This window comes from Dromaius novaehollandiae, chromosome 23 (genome assembly GCF_036370855.1).
Source record: "Dromaius novaehollandiae isolate bDroNov1 chromosome 23, bDroNov1.hap1, whole genome shotgun sequence".
In the NCBI taxonomy this organism is placed as follows: domain Eukaryota; kingdom Metazoa; phylum Chordata; class Aves; order Casuariiformes; family Dromaiidae; genus Dromaius; species Dromaius novaehollandiae.
Genome location: NC_088120.1, coordinates 7,754,428 through 7,781,929, shown reverse-complemented (window position 1 = coordinate 7,781,929; position 27,502 = coordinate 7,754,428). Strand labels below are relative to the sequence as shown.

At 42.0% G+C, this 27,502-nt stretch overlaps 1 protein-coding gene and 1 long non-coding RNA gene across 3 annotated transcripts in view; both read left to right on the top strand.

Annotated features, from left to right (window-relative positions):
* MAN1C1 (mannosidase alpha class 1C member 1) overlaps nt 1-27,502 on the top strand; it is a 65,779-nt gene that overhangs the window by 3,498 nt on the left and 34,779 nt on the right. For both annotated transcript variants that reach the window (XM_064525070.1, XM_064525071.1), the window contains exon 3: nt 19,282-19,378. In XM_064525070.1, the coding sequence (XP_064381140.1) occupies nt 19,282-19,378 (97 nt within the window). The remainder of the gene's footprint in view (nt 1-19,281; nt 19,379-27,502) is intronic.
* LOC135330684 (uncharacterized) lies at nt 10,119-11,470 on the top strand. The gene is made up of 2 exons (XR_010392679.1): nt 10,119-10,269; nt 11,267-11,470. It is a non-coding gene; the product is annotated as an uncharacterized LOC135330684 (long non-coding RNA).

Here is a 27,502-nt window from a genome sequence, read left to right as displayed (position 1 = left end):
CAGCTGCAGGGTGTTCGGCATATACCAGTATCTGGCCCTCTCATGTGCTTGGAGTGGGGGAATATTCCTGATGTTTGCATGTGTTGCAGGCTCCCACTTTAAAGGTACACGAGTACAGCGTGATATACCCGTGAATAACCCAGCTTCCATGCTGCACAAACAAATCAAATTGGAAATCAGATTTATGAAAGCTAGTGGAATTCAGTCCTTTATTTGTACTTAATTATTTTTTAAATATAGGATTATTGCAAGTTGTATGGATGCAGCTCCATCTGTTTGTAACACAGCCATAATCAGTGCTGGGTAGCAGAGTTGGATTTTTTCAAGGATGAGAATCCATAAATACTAGTTTTATGCTGACAGCTAATTACTCTTCAAACAGAGCTCTTATTCCTTAAAAGTGCCTGTGCTTCTGTTTATTCAGAGAGAGAGAGAGAAACAAATATCCTGCTGAGATATGAGACTGAATGTGCAAAACAAGGGATGCTGGTCCAGCTTATGAAAGAGATAAGGTGTGTCCTTCTTTTCGGAAATCAAAGACATGAGGAAACAAACCAAGAGAGGTTAGAAGATAAATGCTGCGTGAAAAGAAGTAGATGAGTGAAAAAATAAGTCAAGTCATGATACAGCATTTAGGTTAGCAAATACTCATATGAGCGCATGGTGTGAGAGATGCCAGCAGGGACAGGTGATGAGGTTGCTGGCTGTTTTGGTTGTAGAGGGTTGTGTTAGGGTGTTGTGTGCTGTTGCAGCAAGTGAGTTTTTTATTTTCTTTTTTTCCTCTCTCCTTCTTCCCGAGCTTTAAGCACTATAATTTGCTGAAACGTGTTCCAGACTGTTCTGGTACTTAAGACCTCTTTTTGTCCCCCCCAGCCCCCCCGCCCCAATGCATAAAGGACGTTCTTACAGGTCAGTGTAAATGTAACAGAGGGAGGATGGATATGGATGGGGCTTGCTGATGTTTTTCCCCATCTATCTGCCAGAAGCTAGATGAAAGCTAGGAGAAAGAATTGGTGCGTGATCAAAGACTGGAGATGATGCCCCGGTTGAAGACTTGGAACTTTCCACTTTCTCGTAGGGCACTTCAAACTGAGCAGGAGTCGTAGCAGGTATCTCCTCTTTCCTACCCAGCCTCCAAGCTTCTTGATGCTTGAGCCAAGGAAGAGGGTGTGTCATTAGCTTTTTGGCTGTTTTATGTGTAAAGTTTCAACTAATATTGTCCTACTATACTTCTGCTTTAAAGATAGTGTTGTCCAAAGTTCAAAATCTGTGTGTGTGGTGTCTTTTTACTTAACTGCTGCTTGGGAAAGTACTGAGCAGCACTAGGGGCACCAGAGCTGTTTGCAGATTAAGGAGTTGGGCCAGGGGTATATCTACCTTATTCTTGTCTGTCTTGAATGCTGTAAAGAGTGTTTCCTTGTAGTACAAAAAGGTTTTTTTTTTTAAAAAAAAGATGGATTGGCAAGGTGAAATGGTATGTAGAAGCCTGTTAAGAGAAGTACTGCAATGATTTGAGTTGACATGTGCATGCAAATATTCTGCTTTGCATCAGTGGATAACTTAGCAGAGTGGGCAGACTTCTTAGGTTCTACTTCTTCTTTTAAAGATGGTTCAAAGTTGATAAACAGTTGTTTCCCTGAGAAGAAAAAAGGAAAGCACCTGTACTACATAGACTACTTACTGCAAAAGGTCATTGGTCACCTAGAGAATTGTCTGGGATATGCTGCTGTGTGTTACTGTGGGCAGCTGAGTACTGTGGGCACTCTGACCTTTTTGAAGAGCACTGGAATAAAAACAAATAACAACCTCGCCATGCTGCAGGTTGGGAAACTTTAAAAGGGCCTGGGATTATTCGTCTCCTAAAATGACCGACAGAACGTATTAGTTCTGTAACTGATCAGTCATGCATGGCCTCAGGGAATAGCTGATTTTTAACATGTGCCAAATACTAATGACTGATGCTCAAAAATAAAAAAAATGTGGTCGTAGTCAGAAAATGACTGCAAAAATGCCACAGTGGGGTTCCATATTTGTTCCCTCTCAACAATTTCCAGATCAAATTGGCTCAGTGAAAAGTCAAAATGACTTCCCTCCAACTGCTGCTGCTGCAAATTCAGCCTTAGATCTGGGAAAATCAAACTATGTGGCTTCTGCCTTTTGCATTATAACTAGTAATAAAGATTTTGCTGTTGGAGCTGAGCTGACTGTTCTGGATGATGGATGAAGCAAAACAGAATGCTTGCTGTCCTGCTGCTGTGTGGCCTTTATGGGCCTGATAGGTAGGGAGGTGGTAGGGAGAGGACAGCCTTCTTCTGAAGGCTGTCCACTGCTGGAGAGCAACCAAGGTAACCAGCTAGGAACTGTATCAGTGAAGTGACCCCCACTAGCTTACTTTCACTCATGACGATGAGAAGTGTGAACAGTAATAGAGACTTACTGTTTCTTCTCTTACTCTTCAGGCAGAAAAGGCCAGTTTTCTCACCTAATGTCAGAGAATACCTAGTACCTTAATCTGGCAGTATCCTTCGTCCCTTTAAGTGGGGGGATATGTCAAATTCAGTCAGGTTTTTAGTCCTCTGCTGGAATTGTACGCTTGGGTCTGACGCATCCATTTCCTCTGGATTGTAATACTGCAACAGGATTGTTTTATAGTGCCATTCTTTTTATCCTGGCTTTTCTTTCTGTCTCTACTTTCATTTGCCTCACCTCACTGTCTGCTGTCCTCTTAACACAGCTCTAGAGATGTATTTGCTTTCAAAAATAAGACCCCAATGGGAGAAAGCCATCAGAGTCCATGCCCATAGTTATTCTGCATCACTTTGCAGCTAAGCAGACATCTATTAAGGTAGATCAGTCTTTTAAACACAAATATCTTGACAGTTTGTCACTAAAACATAACTGGCCAGAAACAGAAGTGTTATCAGGAGCTGAACCCTTGTGGAAAGTCGATTAGTGTTGGATACCGAGTTCCCTTTTGTGGTTTTGACAGTCCTGACCAGTGATGCCGTGTGGGCTGAAAAGAGCAGGTTTTTGGGGCAGGGCTGGGGAAGTGCCGCTTGTTCCCCTCCGGATTTGTGTCACAGCCCTGACCCCTGGTGGGAGCAGCGTCCTGGTCGGGTGCTCGTTCGGTCTTGCACGCCTCTGTGGAGACCACCAACGCTTATTCTGGGGGGATTCTGTGGAGATACGTAAGCACCGGCAACTGGATTGAGACACCAGTTTATTGAATGCGAGGCTCAAAACAGTTGTCAGTCTGAGTTACAATCGGCCTGATGGTACAATGCTGCATATCACCCGATCAGCTGTCCCCGAGTCCTCGTTTCCAAAGCCAGCAGTAAATTCCTGAAAGGTTTCAGGCATCTCCATTTCCCAACCCTGTGCAATTTCTTATTCTTCCATTTGGCATAAATGCCTTTTCTTTTTGGAATCTGGGGATGGACAATATTAAAACCAAACAACATATCAGTTGATGGCTTTAGTACGTAAGAAGAAGCAGCTGCAGTTAGAGATGGAAGTGCACCTTCGCATGCCTGTCTCTCTCACTAAGACCCCTGGAAAATCTCTTATCCTTTGTGCTTGTCACATACAAATGCAGTGCCTTCTAACAGACTTGTTTTGGACGCTGTTCTCAGTAAAATGCTTATTATAATGAAATAGAATGATGATCTCAAACCAGACAGGTACCCTGTGATCAAATCCTAATTCTTTCTCTGGGGGGAGAAATACCTTTGCACTGAGAGAGTTTCTCTGCAGTTTGAAATGCTGGCTGGCTCTAGGCTTGCTGGAATTTTCCTTTGCTCCATGTTTTCTCTCATGCATTTATTTACTGAACATATGAAAAAGGGCTCTATACTGTAAATCCCCCAAACGGTGCATACAATACGCTTTATGCTTCACTGGCCTCCGGTGGATTCATGCAAACAAGATTTAGACCTAACCTGTCTGAGCCTCTTTTGGCTCTAGGGTATACAGTTAATTGACTAAAAATATATTTGTTCTGTTGACGTAATGCATGAGTATAGAAAATACTTCAAATGCTGTGATCCACGCTACAGTGTTGCCTGCTTTAAAGATGCCAATGTTGTCTTACTGCACGCTGATATTACTAGAGCTGAGGGTATTTCAGAATTTGAAAGTACTGTGCAATTTGAAGGCATTTGTTTTTATCTATAAAATCTAACACTGAAAGCAATTGTTCCACAACAACTGAATTTGGTGTAAGACTAGCCTATAAACTGCCACTTAAAGACAATGTGCTATCTGCAAAATTGTCAGATCATGGACCTCTCTAGACATGTTACAGGTAATGACTGAATGCAGGTGCTGGACATGGTGCAACAGGTTTCCAGGACACACACAAACATGTTGCACAGAAGGACCTATGTATTGCTAAATTAATTCAGTAAATACACGTAAGCTGTTGGAATGTCCTCAAATATAAGGACAAGAAATTTAGGACAGCAGGATTAGGGCCTGGCTGTTGCCCGTCTGCAGTGTCCTGCCCTCACCACAGTCATGTAGCCTCAGTGAGCAGGAGGGAATGCAGCCTCGGGCCACCTGGGGGGTGGCATCGCTGTGGGGCTGCACCGGTGATGTGGGACGCTGTGAGTCCCTGCGTGATACCAGTGGTCAGCCAAGTCCCCCCCCCCCCCCCCCCCCCCCGGGTTCTGTCATTAGTCTGGGGATTGTAGATGCAGTTATGCAAATATTTACTAAAACACAGTCACCTCAGTTAAGATTCCATCTTTCCAGCCAAAATATTTATAGACTCTTGATTAACTTTCTAATCAGTGATTAAATCTGCCCCTTAATGGGAGAATGATTTTTGTGCATAGTGTTCTTTCCTTTGGATCTGTGTGCAAGACTTTACCATATGATGTTAATCATTCATGTTCTTTTTGCTCTATTAATCTATTATTATTTATCATTTTGTTTTGATGTTTTTAAACATGTACATCAGTATTAAAACAATTCAGACTTTAGATAAAGACTGGAAGGGGGAAATGAGAACGTACCCGAGATTAGTCCGTGATTTGTTTTGAACATAAAACTGACATGAAGCGATCAAAATGAAAAAGCAGGTAAAAATATTCACTTCATTGGTGGGAAAAGCGAATCTTGTGTTTGGAGTATTTTAATCTCTTTCCTAAGTATAAAAACTAGATTCACATTCCCCCAAAAGTACTTTTCAGTGAAGGCTGTGAATGGACTTGCTATGTGGAGCAAACACACTCCCGTGACTGCTGCCTTTATCAAGTGTCCCCTTGGCACTTCAGTTCATCGTGTGACACAACGTTTTGGAAGGGTTCCAGAGTTGTCGTGGCCAGTGGTGTCAGTGATCCATATATAATGTGAGTGTATTGTGTATGAGGGACCAAACCAATGTAGGAAAGGGAGCGCTGGAGGACTGGGTAATAAACATCTCCTATTAATGGGGTGAGGTTGCTTAAAGTGATGATTATCGGTCATTTATACACTTAGTAAAGAGAGGCAAAGCATCTACTGTTAATTAGAACAGGACACTTGGTCCTGGGTTCTGTTCCTGATGGCAGATTCATTGTGTGAAAGTAGGCAAGTCACTGTGCGAATAACAGCCAGAGTCTCGGATTTTTTGTTTGTTTGTAAAGATACACTTTCATATTCCTTGATGTCTAGATCACTTTTATTTTATAAATTATGGAAATTCAAAAGTGAATGTAACTAGAAATAAACCGGGGGGTTTTTTTTACTGTCTTGCTGAAAGAAGTAGCAAGAAAGAAATAGAAGAAATGATAAGACAACCCCTGCCTTGTTCTAGTAGCCTCTGTCATTAGCTGTGTTGAAGAAAACAAGTCTTCTAAAATATGTTTGAATGTCTGTAATTCAGTATGCACCTCTGTAAGATGGGCACAGTTTTGTTTAATTCAGCAAGCTAGCGTGAGTCACAACTGTTTCCTCTAAGGCACTTCAGCGTTCCCTGGGAGGACGCAGTAAGTGATGGCTAGAGGTTGCACTAAATTGAAGTGACTTCAGTGCTTCCCTTCTGCATCTATTTATCTTGGAAGTGGAGATGTAGAGTCCCTTGTGTGTATCTCTGCTGTGCGCTAGAATTGAAGAAGAGATCTCAGCGGTGCTTAAAAAGGAAAAGTTTGTTCTTCGATTCCTCTCTGATTGGAGGAAACCAGGCTCCGTTATATCCCAGGATGAGCCCTGTGTGCTGAAACACCTGTACACCCTTAGATCCCCCTCATGTGCTTTGCGACTTTCCCCTTTCCTCTGTCTGTAGCTTCCTCCATGCCGCCTACCCCTGCCCAGTGGGCAGGACATTGCTCTTTCCCATGTCCCCTCTCAGCTGGGTGGCCAGAGGCTACGGTGGTGGGTACCCAGCGGGGTACACATGCTGCTGAGTTTCTCTCCTCCAGCCTGCTGGCAATTTGCATTGAACTTTAGTTTCTTTATGACCTTTACCCTCTGTCAAACCCGATTGAAGTTCACCAGCCCAGAAGTTACAGGGGAGGACAGGCAGACGACAGCTGAGCAGAAAACAGTTCTCTGGTTTATTTGGCTTAATTGCTCTGATGGCTTTGATTGACTGGGAGCCAGGAACTCATTAGTTCTAATCCGGCCTCCGACACTTCCACTGTGTGGTCACAGAGTTGTTGTTTAATTTCTTCCTCTTTCTGCCTCCATCAGTGAGTAGAACAGTATCATCATCAGAAGGCTGCAAAAAATAATAAATGCAAGAGATCTAGAAATTCTACAGCATCTCATTGTGCCAACAGCACTTGTACAGGATGATGATGTACAGTAAAGCTATATGTTCAGCACGCGCTGGAGGATGTCTCTTCTCTAAGAGCTTGTACTTGTTTCAGAGGAAGTCTGCGACATAAATCCCACTGATTTATGGAGCACGGTGGCTCCAAAGATTGTCTGTACTGAGAATTGGAACTATGTTAGTAGCTTCCTAGCAAACTGTTTAAAACTGGATTCTTGCTCTAATTCTGTTAACATGATTTCCCTGGGCAGTAAAGAAAGTGCTTAGCCCTGTACTTTGCAAAGTAACAAAAGGTAATTATAATGTAATCATGTTTCTTCTACCCTGAAACCCTCCTGCTGTCTGAGTGAGCCAGCCCAGCTCACAAATAAAAAGCTTTCAGTGGAAATGTGGATGTTTCTGGCTCTTCTTCCATCAGAGCCTCCATTTTCTTCTGGAGTTATCTTGGAAGGACACAGTTTTATGTTGGTAATTCAGCATTGTGCTAGACAAACCCAAACAAATTCTCGGCTGATTTCTGGCGCTGTTTTGGTTTTCTTGAAGGCCTCCCTCTGGGATCGATACCATGTTAGGATTCCTCAATCCTGAAACAGCATAGCTGTGTTGGATTATCTTACCCATCAGACATTTGCTGTGAGCCATAGTGAGCCCCCCATAACTAGGACATCATTGCCTTCTGAATGTGAATCTGCCCAGTTTCTTCAGTGGGTGCACAGCAGAGTGATTCAAAAGATGGATTTTTGAAAGGCGACTGCTTGGCTGGTCATAGGATAAAACAGTAGACAGCTCTTGTTCTTTCATCTCTGGATTTCAAAGATTTAAAGCAATAAAGTTTTAAGTTTGAATATTAGGATGACGTTTGATAAGTGGAGATTTAATAGAGAGGAAGCTTGTTTAGGACTTGAAAGGAAGCCTGGCCAAAGCAGTACTGCGGGAGCCACTTCTACATTGGCAGGGATGTGGAGTTCCTGACCTAGGAGGTGCCTTCTGTCTCTATTTTGATGAAACTTTATGGTTCCTTTCTTTAGTTTATTATCTAGATCCCCTAACTTGCCATTTCTTGCTTTATTCTTTCAGCAGTTCATTAATCATTGTAGCATGATGGCTGTCTAATGCAGTGCTGGAAAGATGCCAGGGCCAAGCCCTGATACCTCTCACAATGGCAGGTCAGGCTAAATAAAAGGAAATCCCTTCATCCTGCCAGCTGAATTCTAACATTGTTCTAACATCTACTCCACCAACTTCATTGTTATTAAAGATCCAATATTTGCACATTGATTTCTATGATTTATTGTTGACCGAAGGACTCCTGGAGGAGTCCCATCAGCCTCTGGCTAATAAATTTGCTACTGTTGTCCAAGAATTTCTTATAATACCTTTGTGGAGTGACAACTCTGACATGAGGCTATAGGAAGGCTGTGAGTAAGTTTCTTGTGTCTGCTATTAGCTATTACCTTTGATAAATTATTGGACTAATCTCTGTTGACTGCTTAATGCTTGAGAATTGCTCTTTTCCTCTCTTCAGAAGTTCAAATCACAAGTAAGCCTTGAAAGGGAAGAGGACGGCAATGCTCTAATCTGTCCCTCCGAGCAAGGACTAGAAAGACAGATGGGCAGCAGGTGAAGCAGCAAGATATCATTAAACTAAACTCACCCTCCTAGATCTCTCCTGTTAAGCTATCCGAGAGTGGGATAAAGCACAAGGTGTGCTGGCAATTCTGGGCTTCTGTCTTTCCTCTTCTTCCGATGTTTGGATGGAGACAAAGACTGTTTCCAAACAGATGTTTCTTTTGTTCCTTATGTCACTTCTTCCTGTGCAAAACAGGAGTGATGCAGGGTAACTCTTGCCTGTATTTACTTTTTCTTTCTTTCCTTTTTTCTTTCCTTCAGTTATCCCATCTGCTTATGATTCTGTGCTTTTTGGGCCCTTGAGCCATCCATGTGTCAAAAGCAATTCACGCTTTGCTGGTGCTGGGAGGGAAGGGGGAGATCAGATGCATGGTCCTGAAATGGAAAGAATAAAACGTGTGTATCAAACCACCGAGTGAACCCGTGACTGTGCTAAATACTCTGGGTATGAGCTCGGAGCAGGCTCCTGCTGCACGGAAAAGAGAGAGCACAGGAAATCTGTTGTGATGTTGCCTGTGGAGGAGACTGTTAGCCAGGCTGCCCTTGTTTTTCAGACTGACCCTTGCCAGTTAGATGGTTTGGGCCCACTAGAGCATGCTGCACTCCCACGTGCTTCGGTGGCTCTGCAGCATGTTCCCCCAGTGTTTTTTCCAGCATAAAAGAATTTCTTTGTTGCAGTGTGGGTCCTATTCGAAGCTGCGATTCCCCTTTCCAGATTTAAGGGCGATGCTGGGACAGGCCTGTTCAGTCTGGGGTGCCATTAGCCAAGGTTGTACCTCAAGCTGCAGAGTGAATCAGTTTGGTTGTCCACCTGGCTCCCTACATTGACTTAGCGCTCTCTGGATCGCTCATGTTCCAAAGCATTTTGCTTTGTCCCAGGCTGAGAAATCTCTTCATCCTGGAACAGGGTGAGAGGATAGTCTTCACTTTTTATATCTGAAAACCATTTGGAAATGTTTCTTCAGCTGAACTAGAGCCCTTCGGCTGTCCAAGCTGTGCATGAGGAGGACCACAGCCTTTTGGTGCATCATAATTCCCATAAATTGGCTTTGGGATGACTGTCACGTATTTCTGCTCTGGGAAAGTGAGGCTTTATTTACTTGCCTCAGGATGGGTCAGTAGTAGATTTATGCACAGAGACTCTGGCCCCTGTTCAGTCTTTCCCTTGGCACTTATATTCCATACCTACCGAGTACTCCTGCCATGGCCCTACGTCCAAGGCTAATGAATACAAAGCCTCTTGTCTGTTTTGTTTCTTCATGACATCCTTTTTTATAATTGATCTGTTTGGCTTCTATTCTGTTCTTTTTATTGTTTTTCTTTTTTTAAAAAAAAAAAAAAAAAAAAATGTCCCTGCACTTTTTTTTCCCCTTGCAGTCTGCCTTTTTTGGTTAGTTATTGCTACAGCATCTTTTGGAGCATCCCCTTGGGCTCTGGCTCTCCAGAAATGAGCATCCTGTGCAGATGGTATCTTTAGGGAAAGAGAAAATGACTTACCTTGTCATAACACAGCTCTGGAAAAATGATCTTGCATGGTGTTTGTATTTCTGTCCACCTTCCCTTTGGACATGGGGGTATTTTGGTGAAGAGCTGATGGATTCTGGGGTCATTGTTTAATTGATCATTGTATAGCGTTCATCTGGAAGGTTGGTCGCTTTTAAGAAGAATTTTTATTCTTTATGTGTAATTAGGGATTTAGGAAGACTGCATGCTGTACACGCTTGAAAAGACATGGCTGAAATGTAAGAGCCCTTAAGACAGCCTATAGGTACGTCACAGTGCCAAAAATCTTGAGAGCTAGGGGAATTTCCTGTGTGGTTTATGCTGCAGGCACAAAACTCAGAAGGAGGAATCTGAGGTGACATCTGAAGAAGCACAATTACTAGGTAAGTAATTTTTTCCAGTTTCTTTCCCCAAAGCACGCAGGAATGAAATAGTAGTCACTAAGAAAAGCCATTACCAGACCGTCCAACCTTGAATTAAAAGGATTTGAAAATACAAATAGTGTCATCCAAAGTGTATTACTTGCTTTCTGGGTCTGTCTACCATCCTTTGCACATGCAGCTCCTGGCAGTAGCTGTAGAAAGAATTGTTGCATGATTGACAGATATCTCCTAATAAGCAACTTTGTTAGCAAAAGTCAGCTTGTGAAGTGAACCATTACATTGGAATGTAAAGGTAATGATCTGTGACATCACGGTAGTGTTGGGGGATATATTTGCTTGATATGCTTCTTTGTGTGTGAAAGTATGTATATATTCATATATATGACAACTTTTCACTTTCAAAGTGCAGCACATATACTAGTTTCAGGAATTATTATAATGGTAAAGTACAGCTTAGTTTGATGTAGCTCAAAGCTATATTTTCATACTTTTAAATGTCTAATATTCTACACTTATGAAAAAAAAAGTTTGATTTCAGATCTTGTGTTATGGAACACCTGCTATCTTTTGAAAGCATTTTTTGATGCTACAGGTATATACTTAAAACTTAGAATTCTATTTAACACATCTTTTTGGAGGGAAATCTAAATACACGTAAGCAGTAAACCACACAAGTTCAAATTCTGTGCAATAGCAAAAAGTGTTTTACAACAAGCTTAAGTTTCCTTTCTGATATCTCATAGTTACAGATGTTGCTCAAAGAGTTGTTTCTACCTTCATTCTGTAGGAATAACAAAGGATATAATTATTCCTGTGGTTTTAAGCTTGTCTTCTGTGAAGTGTCCTCTCTTCAGGTTTTCACCTTTCTTATATTGCTTACTTCTCCATTCACATTCTGTATGTTGCTGGCACAACATCTTCACTTTCATCTGCATCACAGAAGCTATAGTTAGATTTGCTCTTAGACACTGACCTTTTCTCTTTTTTTTTCCTTCAGCATGCCAATTTACCTTTTGAATATCAGTCTATGGAAGAAATCAGCCCTCCAGTTTAATAGGGTCAGCTCCTCAGACTAAGACTGCTGTGTGCAAATTGGGCAGCATGGATAGCCTTTTTGTGCAAGTTTTCTAAACCTCATGACAGCAAGTGCTTGAATAGCAGTTCGAGGTAATAAGCTTAGGACCGGAAGAATCTTCATCACTTTTATTCCTGGCCTTGTTGTACTGCATCAGCTTTGGTTGTGCTATGGAATATCATATATTTGATCAATTATAGAAGCTTGGAGGAAATGTGGAGTTGATGTCTTTTTTTTTTCTGTGCTGGGGAGGTCAAGAACACAAATAACTTCTTTCTATTAGAATTTTCCACAAGCTTTGATTCTGGGAAGTGCAGGAGATCAGACAACAGCTTTTCTCTTCTCTCTACCAAATCATCCTGTGCTTTGCTCTAGACTTGCAAATTTTTTCTCAAATCCATTGTCGTCCTCTTACAGTCTAGCATCTCATTAAGAAACTCTAACTGCAAAATCAACTGCTCTTGCTGACATGTTTCCTGATTTAGATGCAGCCGGATCCAGCTGAGTCTTAATGCCTGAGACAGTCCCATTGAAGGATTTCTTTTTTTCTTCCTCCTCTTGACACGGTTAATTCTAGTTGCATTAGGAATTTAATTAGAAGTTAGTTTAATTGTGTTTTGAGATGTTCTTTCTTCCATTCAGCTTTCTTAGCAGGGGCTGTGAGTCAGGAAGACTCTTCAGTTCTATTTCTGTCCTTGTCACTAACACTAATGACCTTGGGCTACTCAGCATGTTCCCCCCCACCCCATTCCCCCAGAGCAGAACAGGCTGCTGGTCCTGCCGTCTTCCTGGCGATGGTGGCGAGAATGCTTATCTTGCAGGTCAGAGCTGAGCAGCACTCCTTTGCTCAGCTGGCCCATCCTTCTGGGACCAGTAAGGGGAGGCTGAAACTTATTTTAATGCAGCTTGCTGGAAGGTGCTTTGTGACTGTGTAATGGCAGGCGTTTTTCTGCAACTTAATGAAGAATTTCTCCATTACTTCTCATGATGGAGATCTCTTTTCTGAGCAAGGGTCTGCTGTCTTTGCTCACTGTGCATGAGAGAATGAGCTGTGATAGTAACTGGTGTTATAAACATCCATGCAAGTTGCTTGCAAAGTCTTGGCAGCTTGTTTTCAACAAAAACCTGAAGCAATGCCCCACTTACCTGTTGGTTGAATTACTCTGTTGTGTTTGCTCTAGGTGAAGTGGCATGTAGCAAATAATTTACAGTATCTACTGTCTAACAATTGCCTGTCAGCCGATGTATTTACAGAGATAGGTTGGCAAGGTTTAAAAATTTGCTTTAGAATCTGTTGCAAAGAACTGGAGCATGTGGAAGCAGTGGTGCATTTGGACTGGTGCTTTGGGTTTAGAAACATGAGTCTTTATCTTGTGTTTAAGGAAGAATTGGATAGAACATTGTCAAAGAGCTGAGGCTTTCCGGAGCTTTGGGCTTCTTTCCAAAAGATATATTTGCAGAAATTTGGTTGTGAAGGAAGTGGGCTTGCAGCAGGAATTGCCCTCGTGTTATCTAGGATATTTGTAAGTGTAATCTCGGAGTTAACTCACACAGGTCACCTCTTTGACTAATGGGTACATTTCTTTGTCGATGCAGCTGCAGTAGCATAACTTATACTCTCCCGCGTCAGGGACCTCAACCAGCTACACTCACTTCCCACTGCCATACTAAATCATCACTAGAGCCAAGCGCGTGTGGGTAGGCGTTGAGTTTTAACCCTAAATCTCCCGCTGTCATCTGGTGCAAAATGATTCGCAGTCTGCAAAAGCATTGAATGAAAGAATATTGAGTGTGAATTCGCAAAGTGAATTTGGTCCCATGCTGTTTAATACAACTAGGTTTTCTTTTTTTATGCCAAGTGCCCGTGGGAGGAAAGTATGATGTCTGTGTTAGAGAAGCTGAGGCACACAGTAATGGCCCAGATGGTATGTGGAAGGGTCAGGGATGGAAATCAGAGAGGAGCTCCCTGTCTGGCTGGAGTCAGTAAGAGTGTGTTTATTGGGTTTTCTGCGCACACGTGCTTTCACTAGGACAGGGCTTTCATTTGGGAGTAACAGACTGTTAATGGCAATCGCTCCTTCGCTACCGGTAAGAAGAAAGAAGAATGATACTTTAAAGTCACAGAAATCAAGAAACATCTGATTACGCAACCTCGTCTTGGCAAATGTTAATGATTATCAGTTGTTTGAAGGCCTATTAAATGAAAATCTCAGCTCTTGCCTTAATGTTTCCTTCAAAGAAGGAAGCTAACATGGATACTTTAAAACAGGCAGGTTAGCTAGTGTGTCTCTAAATTGCTCAAGTTCCTGTTGGGATCTATTGGATTTACAGTAATGTTTAATTATAAAATGTAATTACTTTAGAATGGATTATCAATGTTGCTGTCTGTTTCTGTGGGTTGCTTGGTAACGTCTTTCATGTGCTGAAGCACTATCTGTTCTGCTAGTTACAGGCTTTTAAACTCGTGAAGTAAAAGCCTGTGGATGTTAGTGTCTGGCTAAATGCAACCTTTCAATCAGCTGGGTTAACACTTAGCTTTTTTTTATTATGATTTTGCTACTATGTAAAACCATTTCTCAGGACACTATTCCAAAGAAGGAATTTGAGAAGTTGCTCAGCTTTATATTAAAGATTTTCAACCTGAGTCTAACCTTTAAAACATTTTGCCATGGGGTTTGTATGGATATTTATGTCTCTGTGTAATATTAGTAAAAACAGCAACAGATAACAAACACTGGTACTGTTTATTATCTTTCTTGCAGTCAGTCCTGATTTATACAAGTGTATGAAATTCTGATTAGAAAAAAAAAAACCCCAACCGTTATGCCAAAGTATAAATGGCTTATCCTGATGTATTCGGGCAGACTTTTTCTTCTGGCTGCAAAACTGACAGTCGGTTGCTCTTTTCCCCTCAATCTTGTCATCTGGCAAATTATTTTTCACACAGATGGGGAAAATATATGGCATTATATTGCGGGTAAAAAAACCTGAACTGGAACAGGGCTATTTTGGGGTATCAAGAAGGTTAGAGAGGGGAAAGAGCAGGTCCTGTTTGTGAAACTGATAGGACTGCTAATCTTCATCCACCTATTTGCCCCAACTGCAGAGAAGGGAAGAGAAGTCACTCTGGTAATTTGAGGTGGGGAGTTTCTTAGATAGCTTGATAGTTAAATATTTGCAGGGGAGTTGAAGAAAGAAGGCTGCACAGCCACAAAAGTGGTTATCTTGTAAAGATAATGGCTTTGTATAATGTTCTTGGAAGTTTTTGAAAGGGGTTGATTGGTTAGTATATTTAGATTTCATCTTTTAAGCATTTACTAATTATCCCAGTGTAGATGGATAAAACTAAGCAAATAGTTTCTGCATTTTGAAATCATCCTTGGTAACATAAGTGGAGTGATAGCGTGGGGTGTTTTTTGTCCCCTCCCCCCGCCTTCTTCCCCGATCTCTGCTTTTTGCAATACATTAAACCATGGGTTTTCAGTAGCTTAGTTATTACATATATTAAAGAACATCAGATGTGCATATCTTATAGTAAAATTCTTCCTTTGTCAAGTTTTTATCTTGAGCCCTGTTTCTCCATTATCTGGATCACAGAACTAGCTAAATGCCTTTTTTTGGTCCCAGTTCTTCCCCACTATCTTTCCACTGGAGTCTGATTCTTCATAACCTCAAGTTCACTGAAAATCAGTGGAGTTGTGGCACCTCTGAAGATGAGAACTGTGGTACGTATGGGCTGGAACTGTAAATCCCAACTGTTCAGTAGCTCCTGTGTTACATAATCCTGGGCTAGCATCATAAAAGCCTCGCCAGACCAAGGAGCAGTGGTGACCTGACACCACTCTTCTCAGAGAATGAGTGAGTCAAGATTTGCAAACAGAAATGAGAGACTGGGCAAATCTGTGGTAATGTTGTAGGTGCCGTCGTATCTTTGTTAGGCTTAGCAGATGGAGAAGTTTGGGGTGTCAGTGAAAATATTAAACACTTGTGTCATATCCTGCTGCAGCATTTGAAGGGACACAATCACTTGCTTTTTGGCACAGTGCTTTAAGAGAGAGTATTTTTAAAGCTGACTTCTAAATAAAGGTATTTTCATACCTTAAATAAAAAATGCACTGAGAGCAGTTCTAACCCGCCTCCTTCTGCAGTGTTTTTGTGTGATCCAAATACTGCAGTGGTGTTAACCTGAAAAGCTGTAGACTGAGACCCTGAGTGTGCAAACAGCTCGGTGCAGGACTTTGCACTCGGCACCTGGCGCTGCGTGGGTGCAGGCAGCTGCCCATATGGGATACACGTGGGGTGGAAAGTAGAGTCTCTTTTGGATTTGGAGTGAGAAAAGCACAAGAAAAAGTAGAGGCCTAAACAATGAGAATGATGATAGGGATAGTGCAGGTTTTCAGAATTCAGTTTAGTTACCTTAATATGTCATCAATTTGAATACTCTAATTGGATAACTGAAACTGTCTCAGAGAAATAAGGTGGCTTACAGACCGTGGAAAAGAAGGCACAATCTGACAAACTCAATTGCAAAATTGGAAATCTGTGCTATAAATCAGCTGAAAGACAGGGTGATTAGAATTTCAGGGCCAAATTGATAATTGTCCATTAGATGGCAGGCAGCACATCTGTAAGAACAAAATCTAAAATTATGGATCTATTTGCATAATTTTAGTGGTTCTGTTGTCATTTTTCACATCTAAAATGGCATAATTTTAGTGCTGACGTATTGCGATCTGTCATGGCTAGAGTGGCATAAAATATTCACTTCTAACCTTGGCACTTCATCAGAAAGCAGTTTTAAACTTCTCACAGTGCTGATTTCCATTTTGCACATCTCGGCTCCATCCCCTTCGATTTCAGCCTAGCGTTTGCAGCCTCTACCACATAAAACTCCCAAGAGCTAGATCTCAGTCCTCTGTGCGGTATATAAATGTGGAATCCCCACTCTTAGAAACTTGATTAATCTCTTTCGTGGTTTGAAAGATGTAGTGCTAAATTTGGATTGGAAAGACAGCTGCTGAAAGCCAAGATGGGTAGAATGGTGCAAATGTTTTTGGCTTTTAAACTTTTCCAGGCGCTGGGTCTGGGCCCATCATTAGAGAGAGAGAAGCTTGATGTTGGAAAATGAAAGGGTACCACGTCATGCATCTTACTTCCCAAATATACAGGATTTAAAAGCAGTGAGTGAAATTTTGTTCACATGAAGGAAAACTGACAACCCTTGAGTATGTCTAGGCAGCATATCCAATCTCATCCATCCCTGTTTGGCTGATTATCAGCTCAGAACATAACAGAGGAGGAAAGTTTGAGACACTGCAGCCAGCACAGCTACCCCAGAAATCATTTTGTGGTGGAACTTCTTGTAACACCATGACAAATGCAACTTCAAAATGGTTGAATAGGCAAATGAAGAATAAATTTATTTATTCAAATAGCACTTGGGAGTCCTGTGTGAAGTGAGTCACTTTGGGGTTTCTGTTAGCAGGCCTCACGTAGTCTCTCCTTGTGCAGGAAGACAGAAGGAGAGGAGGAGATTACCCCTGTAGAACCGAAGCAGCTGTTGAAGGGAAACCCGGGGTAGTTTTCTTGCCTGTTATGGAGGCGTTAGCCAGCTCTGGAGCCTGTCAAGCTCTCTGTGCCGGAGTGGCAGAAGTGCTTGGGTTTCTTGTGTACTTTGAGGAAGAAGGGTTTGACCTTCTGGAATGGAGGGTTAATGTTGAGGGAAGGAAATAACTTTAAATTTCATAGTCAGCTTAAAATTAGGCTGATGCAGAATTACAATGTTACGAGTTTTATGCAACAAAGTAGAGTCACTTCCATATCCTCCCTATGTGCAGGCTGCCTTATGTGCCAGAAGGGTGGGTCCTCCTTCCTCAGTTCAGATTTAGAAGAGCAATGAACTGAATAGATTGCCCAGCTCTTTCCTTTCTGGTACACAAGCCCTGTTGTTGCGGGAGAGCTGTCTCCACGTGTGGAAATACCGTCTTTCCTGTGGTAGGCTTCAGGTTCAAGCCCTGAGACATGAGAGCATTTGCCTGGTGCCACCAGAGAGAGAGTCTAGAAGTCCTTAAAGGTCTGTCCTATCCCATTAGTGAAGAATGAGAACTTCTCATTTAGAATAATGCTGCCACTGAGAAATCCCGGAGACTCGGAGAAAATGAAATGAACGCCCCAGTCATAAGACTGGGACATGTTTGAGTGAGTTTCAGGGAAGGTTCTTCCCCCTCCTGGTCATTATTTAGTTTCCTCAGAGCACTGAGCTCTAGTGACTAATTCATCCCACACTGAGGTTTTAAAACCCCAGTTGGCTTTGTTTGTCCAACATTCCTTCTTCTGGTGCTGTTGGAGTCTGAATGTTATCAATCAGTTCAGCAAATGTTTATCCTTGTCCGTATGACCAGCCTTGTGAAACTTTACTTTGGAAGCTGGATGTTTAAAAAATAAAAAAAACCCGGTGATGTGGCTTTTTGTGTGTGTGTGCTAATTAAGGAGGATACTGCCAGAGGCTTGCTATGTGGAGTTTGTGAAACGCACAGCAAAGGAGGGAAGGGCAAAAGTAAGAACTGAAATGATAGTAAGAATTTCAGACCAAAGTAACCTGCATATTCTGGTTCTGAAATAGAGCAGTAAATGCTACTGCAGGCGCTAGGCAGAAGCACTCTGGTGGACAAATGATTTGTTTTAAACTGTCATTTTCTCTCAAATTTCTTGTTTGAGTGAAGCATTTTAGAAGAATTTTATCTTTGTTGAGCAGCAGTGGAGAATACTGTTGATTCTCTTAAAACCACCTCCTTCCCCTTTGCTATCTGACTTTTTTCCAAGGAGCATGTCAAAGAACGTACAGGTCACTGAGATGCTGCGACTGAAACTGCTCAGAGCCAGGCTACGTGGATTTATAAAAGGAAGCTTTATTTAAGGTACTCTGTAGGAGATGACAAGTCCTAGTCTTTCCTGGCTGAAGAGAGGATACTTGTCAGTTTAATTTTTCCTACCAGCTAGAGCCAAAGGGGCAGGAGGACAGAAAAAGCTGTGCTGGTGTGTGCGTGTTGGAACTTGCACAAACCCGCTGCCTTGCAGTCCTCAGGGAGAGGTTAATGTGCTGACCCAGGGGGTGGGGGGATGTCTAAATATCCCAGGAGGAATTGTTTGAGTTGGAAGAGATTTCTTAGAAATCACCCAGCCCATCTGCAGGACTCTCTCTTAAGAAAGCACTGTTACCACCCCTGTTGAGTTTTGATAGGAAGATATCAAAATGTCATGGTTCTCCCCCTTCCTCATTATAAAAGTATTCTGTTAATTAATAGAAAGAAAGTTTGTGAAGTCCTTAAACAAAGATCCCCCTCATTAGTCACTGCAGTATTGAGTGCATTGTGTACCTCTGAGGTGCTGTTTTTCCAAGGTTGTATGTACTGCCAGGTGGGCAGTTGGGGGGTGTGATTTTGCACTTTGATAGAGTTTCAATGTTGGCATCATAAAAATAGGAAAATTCAGAAGGTAAGAGCCCTATACCTCGGGATATATTGGCTTTAACCCTTATTTTTATCCCATTTTAATTAGCATTCTGACATACCGGTAATTCCTCAAATAAGGTCAGGAATTCAGAGATGGAAGTGTCTTTCCAAAATTCTCACTCAGTTTGCATAGCCCAGGATTAAAGGAAAAGTATGTGCACAGTATGTTGGATACTGTTGTACTTCGGAAATGTGCCAGTCCCAAATTCTGCAGCAGAAGTAGCAGGTTGGAGACTCTGTAGCAAAGTGCTGAGTGCAGCCTGAAGGAATGTTTGTTTGTGTTCAGTGCAGACTGTTTTTTGTAACTAATGGGCCACTGGTTGCCAGGTTCAGTGGTAACTGGAATGCTCCCATCCCTTCCCAGAGCTGAAGTTCAGAAAACTTTTAGTTCTGTTAAGTACTTTAATTCAATTTTTCTTTTCACAGATGATGAAATTTGCTTGGGATAACTACAAACAATATGCACTAGGAAAAAATGAACTGCGACCGCTAACGAAGAATGGCCACATCGGTAACATGTTTGGTGAGTTCTGCATCGATATCAGTGCAAGTTTATTGCATTTTTAAGATCAGATGTTCATGTCAGGTGCTTTCTCTGCAATGCAGAAAAGTGTCTGCAACAGCTTTCATCTCTTTTCTCTTTTCATTTTTGTGAAGTGAGACTTTCAGCACAACTTCTAGGAGTTACTTACCTGTATCCCTTTGCTTGGAATCTCATTCCTATAGACATCTTTAAAATTCGCAGCCTGTGTCACCTTTGTGTACAGATCTAGCACCAAACTTGTCTGAAAACAATGCTAAACCCAACCAGTGTCTTTATTAAAACATGAAGTCAGTCCAAACCTGATGCTGCTGCTGTTTGTCTAAGCTTGTACGTGTCAGGATCTCACCAAAGTGAGCATTTTCTCTCTCATTGCTCCACTGTTGAGCAAGATGTGAATTCCATGAAATATTGAATGCGTGAATCAATATTAAAGGCTCTTTATACTGTGTGCTTACTGGTTTGTATAATTTTACTCTTTAGCAGATTACCTTTTTTGTGTGAGCCACTTGCATAATTTCAGTGCTATTCCCCTGCTTGTTCTGGTGAGATACTTGTTGACTCTGTGGAATATAAATTGTCTTGTTCCTCATTTGCATTCAGAGCATTTCCTGCTCACTCTGCCCTAGCCTGGCCTTCTCAGCACAGGTTGTACCATGGTGAGAAGGTGCAGGGCATGGGGGAAGGCCAGCAGAATCTGCTTTAGCAGCCCCTTCCCACCCATCCTTGGACGAAGACTGGCTGTACAGAGGTCTCTTGGCTTCTTTCAGTTGGACTTTGCTTCACAGACGTTATCTCCCAGATTAGGGTGGAAGGAGAGTTCTTTAGTGAGCAAATTATCTGCAAGCTGTATTTCCTCAGGGGAAAATATAGGGGAAATCCAAAGGGATTGGACTGATACAGTCTGAAGAAATGCTCCCATTCCTGTTCTTGCATTCTGTAGATGTCCCAGTCCTTCCCTACATCAGGTGCATGACGTGGGTGTGATCTTTAAGACCACAGATGTGCTGTGTGTGGAGACTGACTGTAGCCTGCTAGGGAAGCCTTACTAGCTTTGGGGAGCAGAGATGTATGTGAGAGTGGAGGTTTGGAAGAGTTTCTACCCCTGCTGGAAATAGCCTTCTTCTAGGATGGCCAGACCCTTGCAGAGCAGCCCTGTTTGGCCTCTGGACTGCAAAAGCAGCTGGCCCTGAGGGAGATGGCAAAGGAAGGGCTGGCTTGTAGTTTAATCACAGCGCTGGGAAAAACCTGTGTTCTACTTGTGGCACTGCCATCGAGTCCTTTTATTGCCCAGGGTGAGGTGCTTGTCTCTTTAGTTCTTGCAGGAGTCCTAGGAGAGTTAACTCACCTCTGGTTGTGCTGAACTGTAAGTTGCATGGAAGCTGCATTCCTGATCGCTGGGGTGCCTGGAGAGAGCAGTTTGGGAAGCATGCCCTGCACTAGCCCAGGCTGCGTGTGACCAGCCACTGCTCTTGCCCTGTCTGACTCTGTCAGGAGTGGCGATTTGGGTTTGTCCTTCTGCCTTCCTCTCTCTCCATCCCAAGAATATCCAGGTTTCTTACTTGAGAATTTGCATTAACTGCAGCATTTAGTTAAGTGTTTTGCAACTTTTCCATTCTGGCAAGCTTGTCAAAATTCCTCAAGGACCGTGCCTGTAAACAGACAAAAATATTGAAAGCTTTTAAATGCATTTATCATGCTAAAACAACTGGCAGTACTTTCGCTTGTTTGTAATGTGTCTGTGAGCACTCTCAAGGAAAATACTTTGGAGCACAAGGATTTGCAGACAATTGCAGAAGAGAAGCTACATGGTGCATTTCAGCCTCTTAATAGGCTTTTCCCCCTGCTTCTGACTGTGGCCAGCAAAGAAGTGAAGCATTAGTCAATCCGTTGCTGTAGCCCTCTATTCCTCTTGTCTTCAGAGGCATTTAGAAATTAAGATAGGGTCATGTTCCCCTTCCTCATTGTTGCCTGTTCCACATCCTGCTGCATAATGCATCTTTTTGTTCTAAACTACAGATGTAATGTAGGCAAATCTGGTATTCTTCAGGCTGAAGGTGTCAATATTAAGCTGAGATTTCTCTGCAGCTGCTTCCATGTGGGAGGGAAGGAACCTCTTTGGGGCTATTTTCAAATATGTTTGTGTGAATGAGAAGCAATCAAGTTCTTGAAAGGTGATACATTTTCCTGTTGTGGATGTGATGCTCACTTGTAGCCTAACCTTCAGTTTAGCAGCCTTACCCTGAGGGAAGTGGGGGAGCTCCTCTTTATCAAATATTCTTTCTTATCAAAGTAGAAATACAAAATAAACATTCACCGTCTGCTCCTTTGTAGCATTCTGCTTCTGTTACAACAGAACAGCCGTGAGCTAGCATCCTTCCCTGCATCCACCCTGATGGCAGGAGAATCACAGGCAGAAAAACTCCTGTTGCACCTCCGCACTAGTTAATCTCCTTCCTGCTCTGCTTTGGAAGGTGGCATCTCACATCTGGGAGAATCTCCTTCCTGCTCTGCTTTGGAAGGTGGCATCTCACATCTGGGAGAATATCTGTACAATTTACATACTTCATACCCAGAAACCAGACTTGCCCACTAACCAATGCAGCAGCTGGCCCGCTACATGCACTGGAAGGCAGTGTTGTACATCACTTTGGCTTTGGTCCACGCTGGTCACTTGGTCTTGCATTCCTACTTTTAACAGATGCTCTCCAAATCATACCCTGAGAGCATCAATTGCATTAAGATTTTTCCAGTGTTCTGGACACAGCTTATTTGTATAAAAGTCTTCTGATTGCTGTCATTTATAATCATTGCAACGCAAAAGCCCTTTCCTCAAACCCATTAGCTATGGTTCTTTCATAAAGATTATTGGTTCCTCGGTAATGCCTGTGATAAGATATGCCGTGCTGAACATCCATCTTCCATGCATTGTGGTGGGATAAATGATGTTTAGAACTCGCAGCCATTTCAGATGTGTGCTGATTTCCCTGTAAATGCATGCAATGAGAATGGGCAAAGCCCACTACTAAGGTGGAAGAATGATCTCTGTTGGAGTAAAACCTGTACCATGAGATTCCCGCGTGATTGTCTGGTACAAGTGCAGAGTTTTCATAATTATTTGCAGAACTTCTCTCCAAGCTTCAGCTGACTTGAGAAGGACCTGCAGGGTGCCTGGCCACTGTTAGAACTGGGCCCCAAACATGTTTGTTTAGGAGTGATATCTAAGGACAATGGCATGGCTGAGCCAAAGGTTGGGTTTGCAGTTAAGGGTGAAGACTAAAGATTGGCAGGCATTTTATTCTAAGTGCTGATCTAGTTATTTTAACCCTTCTTACCCCAGCATCTCAGCATTCCTGTCTTTGGTGAGCATTACATTAATTGATGTTTGTAAGGCATGTTGAATTCCTTGGAGTGAGGCTTCTGGAGAGGGCAACCGTATTATGTAGCGTAGTGCTTGAAATGCACCTGTCACTGTGATATCCAGCATTAGATAGCTGAATTATTATTCTGCCCGCTCCCTGGGTCTGTCATAGCCACTTATTTTTCTGACAAAATGTTTTTAAAATCCTGTTAGCTTTACGGAGTTTCTCTAGCTATGGGAGAGTGAGCTGGCATCTATTTCTGCTCATGCATCAGCTGAATTGTCAGTTACATTTTGATTGCAGAGTCTTTCAACAATGATAAGGTGAGAAGCCTGATTTTCAGATATCTCATGAAGTGTGCAGTGCTGGCAGCAGAAGAATCCTTTTTTGACTTATAACCTGAGCCAATTTGCTTTGAAATCGGTGACAGCAAGTAAATATGGAACCTCATTGTGTTAGTCGTTTTTCACCACCTAACTGCACACTGGTGTATTAATTTTAGTGTAAAAATCACAATCCTTAACTAGGTTTACCCCTTTTTTTCTCTCTCCCCACTTGAAATCACACCCAACATTATGCATTGTCTTGTCAGAGCCATTGCTTCTATCAGCACTGCTGAATTTGTACATCTTTGTGAGGCTCTGTAAGAGTCTCTGATGTGAATCTGTGTGACAACTGTCACATCTAGGACACAGCCAGGTCACCAGAACTGGATAGCAAAGATCTGACAGCAGCTGAGCCTAAAAGATGTAAGGCATTTAGAGTCCATCCTCGAGGACGGCACTCCCTATCACTGGACGTTTGACTACTTGGTGACAGAGTACAGCGGGCTGTCTGCGCGGACTGAGTAACAATTCTTGGAAAATCAGTGGCTGCTTAAGCTCTGTTTGTGTACACAGCTCGGACTTTGGCCTGAACTGTCCTGACAGTTTGTTTTGAAGACAGGAGGTCATTGGTCTCTGTTGCTTGGAAATAGGGCTATTTTGGCTCTCCAAGTTAAAAAGGGATTGAAGAGGCTGGGGAAGAAAAGAAGTAGCAGTCATGTGGATATATATAGAGAGAGGCCTCTAGAAAAGTACCCAGCTGATTGTGCTGGGATTCAGAATCCTTCAGTTCTTCCCTCCCTAACAAATGTTATACAGTTGGTACCAGACCTTCTCACTGCACTGTGACCTGCCCAATGCCTGATCTAGGTGGAGATTTGAACTCAGCATTGAGAGCCTGTTTAATCCTTGACTGTTCTGCAGTTGCCAGATAATACCGGTTCTGATGGGGTTTTTTATTAGATATGTCCCTCTGCTGGACTTATGCCACGAAGCTCTTTTTACATGAACTTGTGAAGTGTGCTGGAGTGCTCTTTTACCACCAGCTCAGATGCTAGGTTCACTTGGGACACAGAGTCTTTTGCATCCAGAATTAGTCCCTTCAACCATCCAGTCTTGCCCATTGAGCCAAACATTTTCCAAATAATTGCTTCCTTCGTCATCAGTGATTTAGCTAGGAAACCATGAAGCAAGCAGGAAATGTGCCCACCTCGATTAGGAGCAACAGGAGCTGATGTATGAATATTTAACTTGGAAAAGGTAATTGGATGAAAACGTTAATGTAGCAGCATTCTAGCTACCAGAAGAGAATTGGTAACCTCCAGTTGTGCAACCACTTGGTGCAGTTTTCATTCTACCTATGTGTCTCTTTCACTGTGATCACAAAATTAGAAAACCCTGGAGTGTCCTTTTAGGTGATTAAAATAATAATAATAATAATAGTTCTCTGAATTTGCATGCTGAATTATTCCTGCTGCCTGTTGCATGTGACATGACACAGATTGCTTCATGGGTTTTTTAAAGAGAAAAATATACACCCTCCACCCCCCCACCCCTGCAGTTGTAATGAAGATATTTCTGTTCCTCTTGGAACACTGTTGTTCCCTGGCATCCTTTTTCTTCCTTCTCTTTTTTCTTTTTTTTTTTTCCAGTAATGTATTACTCAGTTGAATGTTATTTTATAGAAGGGCATTCTGAGTTGATGTTGGCTTTTGCTGCCGCTGAAATCTGTAGCAACAAATATATTTCCTGTCAACGTGAAGTAGTGAATCAGGGTATCCTCCAAATATCAAAGTTGCTGGAGACTGGTTGTGTGATTCATGTTAGAACTGACATTTATCCCTGTTGTGTTTTTTTCTGCCTTCCACCTGCCAAAGATTGCTCCTTCCAGACACCAAGGATGTCATTAATACCAGAGGAGATCTGTTCCTGCTCTGCTCTCACCTTGGTCCAGCTGAGAATGGTGGCTTCCTTCAAATGTGCTGTTTTAAGCCTCAGCTTGAACATCAGGGCTGCACTGAACCCTAAATCTCACACAGAGATTTAAGCTTATTACAGTGGCTCAGCTGACAGGTGGTAACTTGTCAACTTGAAATAATCATTTAAATAGTTCAAAGAGGAAAAAACTGCTAATGTCATGCATAGTGTCCTTCTTCAAATCCCTTTGCTACCAAAGCCCTTACTCTGGGGCTGAACCAGGCCTGACCAGCTGCACTGTGACAGTGATTCTTGAAAACATTTGATTTGAATCAAATGGGTTCATCTCCCCTCAGCTGAGATTTACATCTCAGATAAAAGTAAACTCAGAAAATTCAATAGAGGACAGCCTTGGCCCAAGATGCAAAGTCCAGATGCACATTCCAGTATCTCTCTATGTTTGTATCTCCAGTCTCAGTTCAGCCCTTAGATAGGACAGCTGCAAAGACTGGACAGCAAGGGTTTGGTCTGGGCCTGCCTTTAGCAGGAAACCAGGCAAACTTCACATTATCTCAGTGTAAAACCATTAATCATCGCAGGCTTTCCCATGAGTTTTGTGAACTTTCCATTGACCCTGAACAGAGTTTTGAGTTTAATGAGGCCTAAAAGTAGGAGAGTGTCTTGGGATTTGTTGGAACTGCTTTGCACAGCAAAATAGGGGAGAAAGAGACAAAAAGAAAATTAGAGAAATAGCCATTAAAGTAGCAAATGATAACCTAAAAAGAGGGAAAATACTGTTGAGATGTTATGATTAAAGAGTATTCTTTGGGACCTCTCTTTGAGATGTTGAGAAGCACTAAGGAGCAGAACATATATACTAGTGTGGAAGAAGCAAGCTATGCTTTAGGAGCCCTGTTACAATGTAGACAGGGGAATGATGAAGGCTGTAACTAGTGTTTTGGGTTGTTTTTAAAAAAAAAAAAAAAAAAAAAAAGAAAACTTTTTTCCAGCTTTGGAGGGTATATTTTAAAATACAATAAACTTGTATTTAAGCATTCTTTAAAGAAAAATGGCCCCTTTATGGATGTTGTTTGTGCCTCATTCCAGACACTAATTATGCAGAAATAATTGTCTAATCTTCACAGATATTGAGAGTGTGATTAAAAGGCAGCCAAGTGAGAGTGGGTGTAGTTGGACCACTCACTGATTCCTCTCTAGCTTACAGAGGCGTTGGTGGCAACTCCACAGCAAAGGCTGAGTGAAGGTTTGGCACTTCCAGCTGGCTTGAACTAACATCCAGCATTAACTCCAAGTATCTTACTAGCACCCCTCTGTGCTGACTTGATTATAACATGGATAATAGAGTTGAGTATCGAATTAGAAGCACCTGACAACACAGATACCCCTGCTATTGGTCAGAATGTATCTTTCAGAAATGTTAAGGGCAATTTATCTGCTAGCCACCATTCGCAATGAGATGCTTTATGTAATTTGTGCTGCTGACACAAAGCCACCTGCAGACATGCACTACCAGAAACTATCTAAGGAAGCAGAGCAAGTTAAGACTATTTTAGAAGTATATTTCTAGTTATGCCTTTTTGTTGGAGGTATCTTGAGACTTCTGGTTTTATCTTTATCCCCTGCATTTAGCTTTTCCTTATTTATTCAGAGAGGGGTAACTCTAAATTGTGGAGCAGAAAGCCCGTTTATCCTCTTTGTTTTTAATTCACTCCTATTCCACTCTTGAAACTTCTGAAGAGATTAAGCAGGTTCAGAACTGACTTTGCTGTGTTAGATTTTTACATTTAGAGCTCAACTGCTTTATCATATCTTTTTAGTGCTGTTGCTGAAGTTTCTTGCCACCTTCATTATGTATCTCATTGGATATTCATCTGGATTAGTGATAGATTTTGACTTTTCTGTTTGCCTTCAGGAGATCCCATTTAGGATGGCTCCTGCTACAGAATTTCCCTTTCTGTAATTTCTCCAGGTACTTGTTTCCTATATTTTCTTCATCTATGGTGACTTTGGGGATGAGAGAAGTCTCTTGCCCCACTTAATCAGTAGATTTAATATCATCCCATAGGACATCAACTTTCAGATTTGTCACTGTTTCCAGTGTTGAATCTGTGTGTTCATAGTATTGTGGTAGGCATTTTTCATTTGAAGACCTTTATACTTGTTAAAAAAAAAAAAAAAAAAACCTCTCTTTTAGCCTCTCAGGATTGTTCTTGGCTCTAGAGAGAATTTTTTGGAAGTTCAAGAAAATTCCCTAGCCTTTGCTTGAGGCATCAGTATGAAAAACATGGAGGATTTTTTTTGTGGCTTTACTAAAATTGTTCATCCTTCTTGTGATGTTTTATTCTCAAACTCTACTGCACCCTTACATACTTACACAGTTCCCAACAGAAAAGAGGGAAAAAAAATGGTTCAGGAAAATTAAGGTGTTTCAAGAGAAAGTTCTAAGGCAGAGTTTGTTTCCATACTAATTTCAGTATACTCAG